Raw genomic sequence first — 16904 nt, 5'->3', positions numbered from 1 at the left:
TACTGTCCTGTGTTGATCTACTGAATGTGATCAATTAAATCAAATGGTCTTTTGTTGTTCTATTGTTCTGTTGACAGTAAATGGGGCAATCAAGTCTTTATAAAGCAGAGATTTTACTGAAAGTGAATGGTTTCCCAATGAAAGGCAATGAAACAGTAAAAATAAATTAGACAGATGTTCCATTTAAAGTGAATACAGTAGATAAAATAAAAGCTTAACAAATAATGCTGTTGCCATTGACTTCCAGCAATGTTGAACCGATTCATCTAATTTAATGGATGGTTTTTAACATTAATGTGGGATTTATATCCACTGGAAATGAACACAACAGGAGCTGTTTTAAAACCAAATGTGACTTCTGAAATTCTCAAAAAGCTGAAAATACACCAAAAGTAAACAGTGTTCCTTGAAGATCAGTTGAACAATTGAAAGTTAATAGAACTAGTTTTTGAGTTTAATCACACAGATGCTCCATTTAAAGTTAAGATGACAAGTTTCAGCCACTTGAAAGTCAATAAATCCACCAAAGTTCAGCGGGAACGTCACTATATTCCGATGTTGTTCCATTGACGTCCAGTGTTTGTGTTCAGGGTCAGAAGTTTATATGTTTAAATGAAAGGTTGCTCGCACTTTTTGAAACAACATCTATCAAATATTCTATTGAATTTCAACTTTTCAAAGCATTAAAAGTGTTCAAAGTAAACGGGGATGTTATTTAGGTCAAGTCAAGAGCACAATTTGTGCCATTTTAATTCTAGTGGGATCTAACGAGGCCATTCAAAATTAGACAGACGAATTCTCAACTGAAAGTTAATGGAACTCCTGTACTAACTCATCTTCCATTCAAAGCTACATGTTGACAGAATATTCAGTACGCTGTTAGAAACAGACGGACCAGCTCTACTGAAAGTCAATGGAACAACAGAACCAAAGCAAACGTGGTTCTTGTGTTAACATCTACTGCTGCCGACTTCAAACACCGATTCACTGACCGACCAAACTGGACACGCGTGTTGCTCAGTGCGACCCCAAGAGTCTTTAGTGATTAGTACTGTGTGTGTGTGTGTGTGTGTGTGTGTGTGTGTGTGTGTGTGTACATACGGCATATATACAGTGTAAACATGTACTGTGTGGATGGATAGATAGATAACCACATTGGAGGAAAAAACACATCGTCGTTGGCTGATCTGACTTCTTGAATGTCCTTTGGATTAATACTGCGTTTGCTTTTTTTTTTTTTTTTTTGTCGTTTTTTGGAATGAGCGGTTTCATGAGGATGACTTGAGGTATTGACTCGAGCACAGGCCCCTCCTCAAAGCGGCTGCAAGAAACAAAAACAGAGAACGAAGAGGAAGGTTATTGATTGAGAAAACCCCACATTTGCTCAGTTACAGATTTGCTGCAGTTTGTTTGAAGGTTTCACAAAATGTCTTAAGCTCTACTTTTGCATGACAGTGATGAATCAGGTCACTTTTCTAACACTGATGAAACAATGAGATTCTAAAACCATTTTTCTAAGCATATTTCTGAACTGTGTTTAGGTTACGTCACAAATATCGCTTCATTCTCATCATTAGCTTCGAGAATTTAATGTTTTTTTGTGCTTTAACCTTTTATTTTGAGCTTTAAATCTTGAATTTGAGGATTTTTTGGGGGTTAAAACAGAATCATAGTTTGATTTGAAAGAGTTTAAGTTGAGGTTTGGAGGGTTAAGGAATGCATCACGATATGCAAACATCTGTGTGTGAGTGTGCGTCTGTACCCACCAGCTGAAAGTTGTTTAGGAGGTGGTCTACGTTGATGTCGTCGTAGCTCTCCTGGAAGGTGTTGGGTTCGTCCCTGGACTCCTCGGGGTCGCTGGTTCCAGGATCTTCTAGGCTGTGGACGTGGAGGAAGAGTAAGGAGCTGGAAACCAAATCTACAAATATAACTGAACCCTACTAAATGTTCATTCCATTATATATATATGATTAAATTAAAGTTATTTTGTTCACTTTTCATTAGATACAAACATTGTAGGTGCAGCTTTTGTGCCTGTGCCGGTTTGATTTGTGTACGAGGAGCTTGAAATAGAAAAGCCTACGTGTCCAAAAAGTGCAAAGTGTGGCATAGAATTTGTAGATTATGTTGTTTTTGGATCTGATATTTTAGATTTATGCCGTATCACATATGATTGTGCTGCTTGTATTTACATCTGGGTGGCTCAGTGTCTACATGGTTTTATTCATAAGCTTAAACCTGCAACACAAGCAGACTTGAATGTCGGAGAATCAGTTTGTGTTTATCATTTCTGTGCCTCAGTTTTTGACAAAAATGTGTTTTCACAATAGATTTTCAACTTCAAACTCTAAAATGACCCTTTAAAAGCAAACAGTGACAACTTTCCACACAATTCAACTGATTTTTCTTCACTTATCGTCCATCAAAGCTGCTTTAAGAATACATTTAAAAGGGGAGAAGTTCATGCAGTCGCTGAATCATAAGTTACAGATTTAAGCTGTGATTTAAAACCAGTGCACCACATTCCCAGGTTTTTTTTTATGGCCTTGTTATCAGTTGATCTTCTCATCATCTGTTGGGTAATTTGATTTCCAACCGCTCTGCTCATCTGATTCTCACATGGAAGCAGCAACAACTGAATTTAATCGATAAAGTCCATGCAAATGCTCGTTTAACTTCAGTTTATCAGTAAGAATTCTGATATTGTGCTCATATTGTGACACCAGGGAGAGCAAAGGTGGCAGCAAAACAAAACTTCTGAATATTCTGACATCCTCTTTTAAAGTATGGAAGCATTAATGCCAAATAAAATCTGCTTTGTATCCAGCTGAGTTTAAAGTAGTCGAAGTTATTTCCTTATGCAGTCAGCTTTAAGGGGAACTACGAGGAGGACCGTTTCCTACCTTCTCTTTCCTGTTAAGACTGAGTTCAGGTACTTCTTCACGGCCATCTGTTTGCGGAAGCGGCTGTAGTTGTCTGTGAAGATGGCGTCTGTGTGGCGCTTCACTGGCTCGTCCATCAGCTCGTCACTAAACAGGAGACAGCAGAGTGACGCCACGTTTCAGAGGGCAGCGTGTAAAATCGGTTCAGGACGTGTGATTCATGGTGTTTCATGTGTGCGAGTTCCTCCTGGCTGCGTAACAAACATGTGAAGGAGCAGCAACGGCAAATTTTTTTAACCTTTTGAAATGTTTAGCCATGTATGAAATGCATCATCAGGCAGACTTCTAACTGTAAATGTCAGCAGCTCCGTTTTTAATTTTCCAAATATTTCCTCATGTTGAAGTAAGAACATGTGGCTTTGACAGGACGTGGAGCACTTTTAGGAAGCTTTAGGGTGTTTATTTTACAAAGGTTGAACTTAATTACCTCATTCTCAAGCTTGTTTCTGAGGGATGTGTTTTGACCGAGCAGAAGCAAACTAACATCTAGTCGCCTAATTCCTTCATAGTTCAAATACAAGCTTAAATACAAGGAAACAAGTAGATTTCTGCATCTATTTAAAATTTTTGGTTCCATTTTTTACTGCTTTACTGTCAATCAGATGTTTAAGTGTGACTAGTATGAACTGAGGCTTTGCTTTTTGGATAATAGTGGAATACACAAATGTCAAAAAATGCCAGATATGACTGTTTAGTCTTGGTCCAATGAACCCTGGATTAGATTTTGTGTTGTTTTCAATCTGAATGTTTAGATTTGTGCCTTTTTTTGCATATTTTTTAAACACATTTTCAATTTTTTACCGCTTTACTGTCAATAGAGACAATAGTATATGTATTTTTTATTTTATTTTTTCAAATAATCCTGCATTTCGTCCAATAAACATGCAGCTAGATTCGTTTTTTTAAAGACTGGAGCTGATTTTGGCTTCACAATATCCTGTCTTATTTTAACTTTATGGAGAATTCATAGCTCCATAAATCTATCACCAGGTTTCAAAATGCTTCTCTCTTCCATTTTTCACAGATCTACACAGAAGTTCTGCCCTCTCTGTTTCCCTAAAACCCCCCAAAGCTTCTTCCATCGCGTTGTGCTGAAGTAAAACAAACACTACGTTCCCTAAAGCGAGCAGCAGCTTCGTTCTGCGCCTGTCTGCAGCTCTCTCCAGCCGGACTGGTCACCCACCTGACCCGCTTTCCAATCAGAGACTCCAGGTACCTCCGCGCTGATAGCTGTCCCAGGAGTTTGCTGTATCCGCTGGTGAACAGTCCGTCTGCGTGTCTCGTCGGTCTGCAGCACACCACAGGAAAGTTGAATTAAACTCTGCTTTTATTTTAACGTTAAAACGGCAAATAAATCCACAGTAATGGTCTAAAGCAGGCGGTGTAATGATTGTTTGTTCCATTTTGCTCCTAGTAGCTGTATTTGCCAGGAACAGTATTTCTGATCTCCTCCCTTTAATGCGTAAAATATGCTTCCTAAAGAGTTTAAACTCGCTTGTTACTGTGATTTTTTTTTTTTAAATAGAAGACTGTAAATACTGATGCTGTAGGAGATCAATGGCAATTAACCACTTTTATTTTTAAACAGATTTTTGAAATATGAAAGCGAGTTTTCAGTTGAGAGCATCATCTCTCAGTTATTTTGTACATTTTTTCTCTCTTTGTTGCCAATATTTGAAATAAATTATGACATTAATCATGACCACATGCGTAAAAGTCAAGACTTCTTCTCCTCTATGAATGAAACTGAGCAGCAGTCTGGAGACAAACCCGCTAAAATTCATGCACACTGAGCTGGGAGGATTTTTTCCATTTTCTCTGCAGCTTTTGTAGGAAAGAACCGTTTTTTCCTCTCACCTCATGGATGTATATGGCAGACTCAGAGTCCGGGAGTACAACACACTGCACAGGGCTATTAGGAGGAGCAGGTGGGGACCGGTCCGTTGTAACATCGCTTTACACCTGCGGATGGAAACGGTGATTATTCTCCCTCTAACCTGAGCACAATGAGCGTATCTGATCGTACCAACAAAGAAATGATTGTGTAATTCAATATTACTCAGAAAAGACGCGCAACAGTCCAGTTTAGTTGGTCGAGGTAAATTAAATATATTGAGGAGTTGAACTTTTATAAACATCCCATCTGATATGGATTTTCGACCGAGGGAAGACAAGTACTCGCCGGAATCCAATGCGTAATTACGCACGGCTACTGGGGGCGATTAAAGACACTTCGACTCTGTTGGCACCGTAAACCACAAACCAAATAAAGTGCAGAGCTGATAAATGCCGGAGCATCTTCCTAATCAAACGACTTACTGAGAAATTGCTTTGAAATGTTCCAAAAATAATCAGAGAACATTTAAAACTGGAAATGTAAAAATAGAGTTTTTGTGAATTTCCTTTTACCAGCTCTGCTCTGTGACTCTGCACGACTGAAAAGAAACTAAAGAGAAACGTGTTTTAGCCACGAATGACTGCCAGTACTTTAATCTTTGCTAGACTTCTCAAATAACTATGAATTTTGACTTAAGAATGAAAAAAAACCTCGCGTAATCCAATGCGTAATTACGCACACCGCGAACAGTAGCGAAGACTAAACCTTAGCGGAGAAGCTGCAATTCCGTTTCCACCACTGACCACAAACTAAATAAAATATGTCGAGTCGCTGTTTAAACCAAAAGCAACAAATTATTCGATGTAAAATTAACACTCTGTTTGGATAAACTTATCCAAAAGCCGAATGAAGCGTGAATATTGCAATAAACAAAAGCCACCAGTGCGCACCATCTGAAAGAAACCCCACAAAGTAAATTAAGTGCAAATGAAAATCTTACATGTGCGCTTGATAAAGTTGTCTGTTTTGGCTGCGCTGTCCAAAGTCCTGATCCTGAGCCGCTGCTGTATGTCCACACTGCTGATCCGGTGTTTCCCGACTGTCTCTCCGTTTCTCTGCTCGCCTTCAGCTCTGCCCCCCGTTTTATACACCTGGATGATTCTCCTGGAGCAGGAGGGGACATGAGATTCATCAGGGGCCTGAGACGTCAGTAGGTCGCTGCTTCCGTCATCGGTCTTGCTCACGGTCGGAACCACGGAGGCCTGTGTGGGAATTAGTGGGGAGTTTTATTCTGTTTCTTCTAATTAATCGCAGGAATAACGAACTTATGCGCCAGGGTCGATGCCGTTGACGCATCTGATCATTTTCCCCAAAGGGTTCTGGAAGTGCAGATCAGCTCCTGCAGGGGAAACCTGAGGAATGGACAGGAAATCTGGAGGTTAAACTTAGCGTTTCCTGCAGACCTATTTGCCCAGATAGATAAAGGGAAATAGGAGAGTACAGGGCCAAGTATCCAAACACAAGTTTTTTAGTCTCTTAAGATTTGAGATAACTTGACTACAGTGTATAAAATAAAGCTTTTGATGTTGTTTTATACTTTAAATTGGAAAGTAATGTTTTGTTTTCATCCTGAAAGAGTGCAATCTGAATGGTGAGAAATGGAGAGAAATAGTAAAATTGGCCAAAACTAGCTGGTAAAAGCCTTAAAGAATGCAATGACAATGGATTTAAAGAAACGTATAGTTGTCTATTGAGTTGATTTTGACACCTTGAGAGCTGATTTTGCTGGAATTTAGGTTACTGTTGACCTTTACTCTTGTTTTTTAGCTCTTGGATGTCAAATCTTTAGTGGAAAATGTTAGATGAAATCAAGCAAACCAAAACCTTTTAAAAACAAACTTAAAAGGTAATAAGTGTTTCATGTAGGAAACAGTAATTTGACAAGAAGGCTCCATTCTTTAAATGAGTTCAATGTCAAAATACTCCTTAAACAAAGTTATCACAGTGAATTTAACAGTCTATCACCACTGTGCCAATTAGAGATTATTCACCTCTTTTTGGTTTTAGTCTAATACAAAATCTCTTTTGTCTTAAGTTTAACCTTTACTGTTGCAGAAACATTTATAATTACAATTGGAAGACTAAATATAATTCAAAGTAAATCATAAAGAAATGCTAAAAAAGACAGCCCGGTCTGTAATTTAAAAATCACCTACTGAAGAACCAGGACGGTCAAATCTGTTAACATTTCACAATTCATATATTGGCATTCAATCATCAGATGCATTTGGAACATGTAGCAGAAAGTTATTTTCATCAATACATCCAAAACAAGAGATTTTAAGCTTTTCTACAGTTTAAAGAAAGGTGCAGAAAAGGTCGTTACAGGCCAACTTTAGTCTGAGAATGATGGCCGTCATGGTGTTGATTTTTTATATAATGTACAGGACTGAATAAGATGTGTTCCAAGAATAACTTTGAGCTATAAACACTTCCCGTTTCATCTCGTGCATTGTCCTGTCCTGACACAAATGCTTAATTCCACAACAATGTCACCAAAATCCTGCCGCTGCCGTTTATATCCACATAAATGAGGCGCTGAATGCTGAATGAACACGAGGATCTTGCAGATTACCACTTTAAATGAATGCAACAAAAACAGTTTACAGGATGTTTGCAAGACGCTGAGGCCGAGTTCTATTTCAGGTTTGTGTTGAGCTTTTTGCAAAAAAAAAAAAAAAAGACCACCACACAGGACTGAAGTGTTTCTGAATCCACCCACAGTGTCCCTGATGAGTCTGATTTGCTCTGCTGGAATGGCAGTGAAACAGCCGTGACGTCAGCCGGCGAAACATCCACCCGTCCGTCCGTCCGTCCGTCCGTCCATCCAAATGAGTGTGAACCACTTAGCCGATATCACTGCAGAGAACAACGATGATTGGCTTAGACATGAGAGACACAGAGTGAAAGAGAGACTGCATCCCTGTTTAGGTGACAGGAGAGAGAAGAAAAAAGCAGCACCAAAAACAACAAAAAGGGGAGATGGTGGCCTTAAATCAGATAATTCGATGAACAGTTCCTGACTTTATGTTGCATAAAATGTGTAGAAACCTGCAGCTACAAGTCAACCCATAACATGATTTACATTTGGTTTTAACTTGCATGATTGCTGCAGACATTTTTAAACACAGATAATCAAATTTTTTAGACAATTTTGATGCATAAATGCTAAACTGAAGTTTTCACTGCTGCCTATTTTTTCCTGTTTCATCCTCTAATATTTCTTACGTGTTTAACAGTTTTTTCCAAGCTATTTTTTGTGGTATTGGCTGCATCTGCATGTACAAGCTGCCCTACATCTTCTCCAAATCTTTAACATCATCACTTGTTCTCCACATCATCACACTGATATATCTGTATATTCTTTTTGTACTATGATAATAGAGTTCACCTGATGACAGTAACCCAACTGAAAACGACTGCTGCCTCAATAACATTAATATCTGGATGTCAAAATGTCTTTCTGCAGCTAAACAGCAACAAAACAGAAGTAGACTCACCTCAGAGCTCATTTAAACAAACTGTTAAAAACAAAAAGCATGAAGCATCGAACCATAGTGTCATATGTGATCATGACCAATCCTTTGAAATCCAGGTCAAAACATTTCTTCCACCACCACCACCACTACTACTAGAAGCACTACAACCACTACTACGACTACCAGCATTGCTAGCACCCCCACTACTAGTACTAGAAGCACCACCACCACCACCACCGCCTCTACTACTCCTAAAAGCAAAAACCACTACAAGTGCTAGTTAGTAGTACTAGTTTGAGCTTTAATCAAAAAGCTTAAACAAAAACAAACCACAGTCCTGATAAATCAAAAGCACGGAGAGCTGGAAACAGTTAACCAACAATCCAGAAAGGCAACAAAAGCGTGGCATGAACTGAAGGAAATAATAAAGAAACACAAAGTGGCTCAAAAACCTAAATGTGCAAACCAGAGGCAGGTAAACGCCAGGTAGGACCTGAACAGGTGAACAGGTGGTCCTGACATGAGAGGGGTACACAGGGTAACAAACAGGACACAGGTGAGACAGGACACAGGTGAAGGGAGGGAAACAGGAAAAAGAACAGAAGTAAAAACACAAGCAACACACAAGGAAAGGCAATTTCAAAATAAAACAGGAAGTAAATGAAAAGGGACATAGACCCTACACATAGACACAAACAGACAGGAAACAGAAAAAGAAAACAGGAAATTAAAAAAATGAAACAAACCCAGCAAATTAAACAGACAAAGTGTCAAATGCTTCCCTCAGGAGCTGGAGGAGAACAAAAACTGAGCTAAAAGGAAAGAGAACAGTGGACTTTGATTCATCAGACGGACAGAACAAAGCTCCAAATAAATGCTAATGTTGCTTTGTCTCTGCAGCAGCCATTTGCCAACATGTTCACCAATTCAATTCTTTTAAGGTCATAAAATGTTAATGTGTTTATAGCAGTGGTGCCTGATATCAAGTAGCACAATCTGAGCCTCAGGTCCAACCAGTCGGCAGAAAGGATTTATCAGTTCTTATATCAGATGCTGGATGGAGTTTCAAACTCAAAGACATTCCTCTGGTCTTACATGTTATGTTTTGGTATATCATTTCTCTTAATGTAAGACTATTTCCTCTTTTTCTTTACAGATATTTCAAGTGCACAGTTTTGTTCTCGCTATATAACTTTCTAGGTGCAATAACACAACAAAGCACTGCTTCTCACGTTTCATCACTTTTCTTTATAACATTTCAAGTACAGTACTTTATTGTATTTAAAACAAAAAACAAATCTTTATTCTACTTTTGTATTTCTTGTCTTGTTACCTACTCTGCTTCATTTGCATGTAGCTTATCGCATCATATCGCATCGTATCGTATCGTATCGTATCGTATCGTATCTTATTTTTTCTTTACCTGAAACATGTGTACTGCTGGATACCAGGAGGGAGAGAATGAATCTCTGTCAATAGAAAAAACACCAAAAAGGTACAAAAAATACACCAAATTATTCCAAATTGCACATTTTTAGCGTCTTAACCAGATCAAAACTAGCCCATTTAAGTTCAATGTTGTGCCACTTTCAGATGCATTCATTAAACCTGATGAGGCATTTACTGGAGGCACTTTACAGAAGAAAATACAACACATAGAATATTTAAAAATACTATTATAGCCATATAAATGTACTGGGACAATGTGATTTACAGGTGTGTTTGTCACTTGGCATCAAGCCACAGAAATCACAAATATATATATTGTTGGTTTTGCCCTTTGCAGGTAAATTAAATGTTCTGCTCACAGCAATAAAGAATATATATAAAAATGAAGAGTTATGGTATTTGTGGCTGCATACTTGATAATGATCACAAATGTTATTCACCTCTCGATCGTGACAGCAGCTTCCATGACCTTCCCAGATCTTGGATGTCTCAGTGGATGAACCCCCTCCACCAACCCCACCGTCCTCCCTCTCCTCAGCCATGATGGCACTATGTGAACCTTAATGTGATCAGTCCAGAGAAAAAGTGGATTACGCAGGAGTCCACGGGAGAATGCGCTGGTCTAATTGACAGCAGTGATTGGAGACAGATCCCTGCAGGAAGAGGAAGCTGATGGAGGAAACATCAGCGCTATTATGTTGATGTTGATGGAATGTACGGAAGGAAACGTTCCTATAGACGAGTAGCAGGCCGCCTCACCTCAGTGCGCAGGATGACACAGAGGACTGAAGACTATTTACTGGTACTTTAAATAGTACCGGAGAGACTATTTGTACCACTTCTGCTGGAGCAAATAATGTTATTGTTAGCTCTAATATGACACCCACTGAAATTAATACAAGTCTGTATACTACTATAATTCTCTCGCTAGTTCGTTAAAGCTGGATTCAGGGTCATCAAGGACAAAAAAAATATTTTTAGTCCCCCATTAATTCCTCACTTCTTACTTTGTAAATACTCATCATGCACAGTGCACACACAGATATCAAATCTATTCCTATCTAGCTAACGGCTTAAAGTGACTCAAATTAATCTGAGGTTAGATTCAAGAAAATATTAAGAACGTATGGAAGCACAATTTTCAGTAAAAGAAATGGGTCAACACCGTATTTTGACCCAAGCCTTAAAGGAGAACCACAAAATGCCTCCATGAAGACACAAATCACCCAAAAAATGTAATCATCTACAAAAAGATCCAAACCAACTATCATAAAGAAATGCTAGAGGAATACAAATAGATGTAAAATAACCGCAAAGTGACACAAAACAGCAGGAAAATAGATGCATCCAGACCTCAGTGGACAGAACTGTTGGAGCACAGGTGCAAAACAACTTCAAAGACTGCACAGAAATTAAAATATAGAGACGGATGCTACAGTATGCAACTAGAATAACCTTGTGTTTGTCAACTAGTGCCAGTTTTCATCAGTGTCTCTACAGACTCACATAGTCTATACAGTAAAAACAGTGAAATATGGTCACAATCTGCCCTTCTAATCCTGACCAGCCAAGTGTTATTGCAGAACAGACCTCTCAGACCTTTGACCTTTTGGATATAAAATGTCATCACTTCATTACTCCGTCCTGTTTAGACATCTGTGTGAAATCTTGTTATAATTAGCGTATGAATTCTAGCGTTAGGGCTAAAATCGGGGTTTGACAGGTCACAGTGACCTTTGACCACCAGCATCTAACAAGTTCATCCTAGAATCCAAGTGAACGTTTGTGCCAATTCTGAAGAAATGTCCTGCATGCATTCAAGAGATATTCCCATTAGGAGAATGGTACAAATGGATGGAGGGACATGCATGGACATGTACAGGTGGACAGACAACCCAAAAACATGGCTGTTGCTAGCATGGAGGCATAAAATACAACAAAGTGTCATAAACTACAACTGTGTCCTTTGTGAAGGGTTGGCTGGGAAGTTTTTATTCCATAACTTGTCTTTGGAAACAAAGGTTTAAGGGGCCCCTGGACATCTGGAGTCATTGCTCACTTTGCTAAGTCACCCTTACAACTCCTTAAACTATCTTTACCATAGCTACCTGATGTGGTACTACCTTTTCTACAAGGCCTGTGAGGGGACTTCAAAAACTTCTTGGCCATACCTGGAAACAACAGGCATAATTTAAATTTTAGGGCATAACTGTATACTATAAAGCCTTTTATCATTGTCAACAAAAGCTCACGTGTTTGTTGTCATTTCTTTACAAAGAGAGGGACGCTTCGAGGCTGCTGTTGCTCCATGACAATGCAGAAGCCAAACGTGAACTTTTAAACTGCTGCCCAATGAACCTTACTTACCCGACCTGCATCATCTGACTTCTGTTGCCCAAACTGAAATCCTACTTGTCTTGTCACCATTTTGTGATGATGACATCAAATATGCTGTTGAGGAGAATCTGGAGGCACCAACAATTTCCCACAAAGCTTGAACATCAGTGGACCAAGTGTACTGAAGTTAAAGGAGACTATGTTGAAAAATTATGCAAGAACGGTCTTTCCCCTGTGACGTTTTCTTTGGTGACGCCCGTGAACATTTTGAAATATATATATTACAGTCGTCCTGGAGTTCAGGATTCAAAAGTGCAGCACAAAACAAGACATGCAAAAGTAGGAATGAAGTTGACTTGAGTAAAAACTGTTCTTACAAGGTTCCAAAATACCAGAAAGAGCAAAGGGAGCAATCAAAAACAGAGTCCACTAATACAAACCGGTTATGGAGCGCTAAAGGGTTGAGGCAGAGCTCACAAAGACAGTCTGGTAAAAAGTGGACGGTGGGCCGATGGTAGAAGTACTGATCAGGGATTGTCACTGTCAGAACGTCACCTTTTCTGCCTCTGGTGCTGTTACACTGCACATTGTGTCCTGTCGCACTGCCTCTGCTATTACTGCATTAAATGTAATTGGTGGCACTGTTGAGAGTAAACCCGAGTACTACGACTACAACTGTCTCTACTGCTGTTACGTTCAGGTCACCGAACACTTTTGTCTGTATTGACAAAAAAAATAAAAAATCACACCAGTGGACTTTAGGGTTCGAATGTCTTGGTATCGAGAGACTTTGCATCACGACTCTCCCGGCAGCCGGTGCGATGAGGGGAATCCCTCGGCTTGCTGAGTGCCTCCTCTGCACCACATTATCCAATTAGCAAAGCACAGAGTGACGGCTCTGACGGCAGATTACTGCTGGCAGCCTGACGGGACTCGCTGGGGTCTCGGTGTCGCTGTGGTTCATATCTGCCTCCTGTGAGTGTTTGTGGCAGGCAGACGAATAAAATAAAGATACTGAGATAAAACAGAGACAGATGATGATTGAAGGAGTGTTGAAGAGATACTGGATCAAAGATCATCAAGTTCAGGCTCAGGTTGGAAACGTGCTGGAATACGATGCAGAGATGAGGAGCACATCCTTTCTGGTTTTGCACAAATAAATGCAAATTTCTCAAAAATGTTATATTTTTAAATCACTTTTTCTGGAGTATACATAACTATTGTCATTCTCTTTGAGTCTCTTGAGAGCTGCTACAGCTCAGTTACAGATGGGTTGAAGCTCAAAATTTCACTCGCATTAAAAATTCCCACAGAGTCATACAATTTTTAATTTCATTTCATTTCATTTCATTTCAATTAGCATTATAGTAACACAGACTGTAAAGCCATAACTTAAAGCTGGACCTTACAATAACATGATCATCTAAATTTGGTATTTCCATTGCAAAAACATTGAATTATGAAATGTTTAAACTGGATTAAATCTGTTTCATGAAACACAGTGACAGACAGTCAATATATTTATTTATGTGCTTGCTGTAGTTCATAAGATATAAGCGGGTATGTTAAGACATCCTTTAAAAATAGGCTTAAAGATATTATCTTGTTAAAAAAAAAACACAAAACAACAATAGATTTTTTTCTTCATAAACCTCAAATACAACATGACCTCACCTGATCTGTGCTGATGCTCTCCATTGTGTTTCCATATTTAACATATGCAGTTTATATGAATAATGTTAATTTCATTAAATGTTTTCCCCTTTTATTGCTTTTCAAGATTGAATGACAAGTTCTTTTTTTAACAAGAACAAAAAATAATCTTTTAAGTCAACCTGAAATCAGATTTCTATGAAGTAATGTCAAGAAATAACAAACTAAAAACCTTTCAGATACAGGTCTTTATACTCAGATCGCTTGAGACACATTCAAAGCACCCTGATGATCTCCATTTCACTGTTTTTGTGACTTCTAGCACCAACTGGCTGCACCTGTGTTCAACTAGGTGAGTCAGTCCTTTCATTATAAGGGCTAAATACTTAAGAAATCATTCATGTTTTTGTTTAGTTGACATTGCTTTGTGTCTTGTACATAAAAAGCCAGAATAAATTAACCACGATGTATTGTTGAAAATAAAACCTCCAGTTGGGGTGAATGCTTTTTCTAGTCACTGTAGTTTAATAGCTGATGCACACAACGACCAACATGTCTGAAAAAGTGTTCTGCAGTGGGTTTGTGGGGAGTTGAACGGGGGAATGATGGGGATAAATTCATGGTTACCGTAGAAAAATAGTGAAATATCAAAAGTGCATCACTTCAGGATACAGTATGAGTAACTTTTCTTCTTCCCGACAGTGTTGAGATGACAGCATCAAGACATCCCTCCGCAGACAAATGACAGACCTTTACACTCATCTGAAATGTCGTCATAGGTGCCAGTGTCAAACCGGTTTTCCCCTCCCATGTGGGAAGACTCTCCTCTTCCAGGCTCAGCAAAGGACCCAGTTGGGTTTTGGTGATGGATCGCTTTCTGCAACCAGAGGAGATTAGTCTGATCAATTACAGCTAAACTCCCCTGATGCTCGAACCTGGTTTACTGCAGCAGGACACAGGCTGCATTCAGAGCTGAAAATGAAAACAATAGGTCAAGACTGCCGGATGAAATTTGGGAAATGAGCAGCATTATTGGCGTAATGCAAATGACATGTTCACGACACAAATGCTGCTCATGTCCTCCCTGATGGACTGGATAATAGCATTTACGGGACATGCATGGTAATGTTGAACAAACAACAACAACCAGTTAGACCCAAAGTTAGATGACTCAGACTTTTATGGTAACTTTGTATTTGCTGCTTCAATAAACAGTGTTGAGTAAAGATGCTAAGACGCTGTTTATTTTCAAATTCAACCCTTGGATTAGCCTAGCTTAGCATAAAAACAAGTCCTCCAAGTGTGTAGGTGATTTGCCTGTATCCCTATTAATACGACTCTCAGGAATACGATGGAGTACAGATATTTTATTTAGCTCCATTTAGCCACAAAAATAACTTAAAGTTTAGGGAAAGCTTAGGTTATGGGTCATCATGGGTGAAACAATAAGCACTCAGAGTTAAAAGTAATGTTGACGTTTGGCTAAAAACAAGAAAAAAGCAGCAGTCTCTTCTGGTACAGCCAATGTTTCATGGACCCATCCATCCACCCCAACCTCCTCCAAATAACTCACAATGAAATGTAACTTTTTATTATCTTCTTTTATTTGCATTGTAGTCCAATGTTATCAAACTGAATGTGTTTTTATTGTGCTTTATGTCCTGCCTTTTTATGTTGCACAGTACATTGTCTGTGGTTTTTAATTGCACTTTTTAAATACTTTGAACAATAGCCCCATAATAAACTGCTGGGACGTGAGGACAGTCTTCAGTGCAAAGACTTGAACAGCTTCCAAAGTAAGATGTAAGACTGTCAGAATAAAAAGAACATTAAAACCAACCGTTGTTCCATCTTGCTCACACATCTTTCCAAGTTGGTTAAGACCACAACTACCCTTGTGAGAACATGTAAACAGCCTTAATAAGACACTGAATTCTGCATTAGTGAATGCTATGTTGCCTGAAGGTCTGTTGGAACCACTGTAGTCCTTTTTTTAGAATTACTCGTCACATTTTTTTGTTTTTGCTCCCACGTCCGTATGCGTCTTTCCCATTCTCGTGAACGTGACATCTTTTGATCGCCCAGAGGGAGTTTCTTCAAATTACACTAATTATGACAAAGTTTCACACACTGTCTAACAGGATAAGATGATGAAGTCGTGACATTTTAGATCCGAAAGGTCAAAGGTCAAGTCTGGTAGACATGGATGCAACTTGACTGCTGGTGGAGGCATGCAGCTGTAAGGCAGCAATTCTAGTTTTACAAGAGCTTCTGTTTACTGCTGTTACCCAGATCAAGAATGAAACTCAAGAGACACTGAAAATATTAATGTTATGTGGTTGAATTTCTGTCATCAAGCACAAAACCTGGGCTCAGTGACAGCATCTGGGAACCTTTTCTCTAGCTGGAGATGCTGCATAGATGTCAACAAATACACAAAGAAATTAAAGTCAATTTGACATTTTTTCTGTTTATGTTTAGATGAAACCTTTCACATTTTATTAACATATTTTGATATGTAATCTATACACAACCACGTAACACACCTGTATGATTCCTGTTTCCACGGATCAACAGGCTGCTTTGTTCATGGTTTCGGCAGTAAGCAGCTTTTCAAATCACACAGAGACACACTCAGAGAAACACTCATCAGAGCCCGAGTCCCTGGAGATTCCTTTAATAAAGGCCTTGTTTTTGGTGTGGGGCCTCCTGTACAGATCAATTAGGCCACCAGAGCTCTTCATTGCATCCTAAATTAACTAAATACATAAATACATTTGGCCCGGATTCAGCCCCGTGGCAGACATTACGTACAGCAATGCCATCTTGAGACTTTAATTGGTGCAACACACACTCGTATGCACACACGTACACACACGCACATTTCCATCATTAGTGCTCATTAACCAGCAAAAAAAACCCTACCCAGCATGCACCTGGGCCTGGCTCTCATGGGGACCAATCAGATTACGTTACTTTGCCTGTTCGGGAAACAGTGTGACATAAGATCATATCTATCTATCTATCTATCTATCTATCTATCTATCTATCTATCTATCTATCTATCTATCTATCTATCTATCTATCTATCTATCATCATAATGGTTGCAGTCTTTTTTAAGGATACACAGTCATAAGCTGTGGATT

General features: G+C 39.0%; 1 protein-coding gene across 1 annotated transcript; it reads right to left on the bottom strand.

Moving 5' to 3' along the window:
- Window positions 1–1259: 1259 nt before the first annotated feature.
- On the bottom strand, window positions 1260–4894 carry vip (vasoactive intestinal peptide). The gene is made up of 5 exons (XM_008300025.1): window positions 4800–4894; window positions 4126–4230; window positions 2904–3029; window positions 1767–1878; window positions 1260–1321 (listed from the first exon to the last, which is right to left on the bottom strand). The coding sequence occupies exons 1-5, from the start codon at window positions 4892–4894 to the stop codon at window positions 1313–1315; spliced, it is 447 nt and encodes a 148-aa protein (XP_008298247.1). The 3' UTR covers window positions 1260–1312.
- Between the last annotated feature and the right edge of the window lie 12010 nt (window positions 4895–16904).

This window comes from Stegastes partitus, unplaced genomic scaffold (genome assembly GCF_000690725.1).
Source record: "Stegastes partitus isolate 25-593 unplaced genomic scaffold, Stegastes_partitus-1.0.2 Scaffold1490, whole genome shotgun sequence".
Taxonomy (NCBI): domain Eukaryota; kingdom Metazoa; phylum Chordata; class Actinopteri; family Pomacentridae; genus Stegastes; species Stegastes partitus.
The sequence above is the reverse complement of the archived record's forward strand: the minus strand, read 5'-3'. Positions and strand labels throughout refer to the sequence as shown.

Excerpts from the sequence above, each read along its gene's own strand:
- vip (XM_008300025.1), bottom strand. The coding sequence starts at position 4,894 with ATGTTACAACGGACCGGTCCCCACCTGCTCCTCCTAATAGCCCTGTGC. Across the intron at positions 4,231-4,799 it reads CTGCCATATACATCCATGAG|ACCGACGAGACACGCAGACG; the intron begins GTGAGAGGAAAA and ends GGTGTGCTGCAG. Across the intron at positions 3,030-4,125 it reads CTGATTGGAAAGCGGGTCAG|TGACGAGCTGATGGACGAGC; the intron begins GTGGGTGACCAG and ends TCTCCTGTTTAG.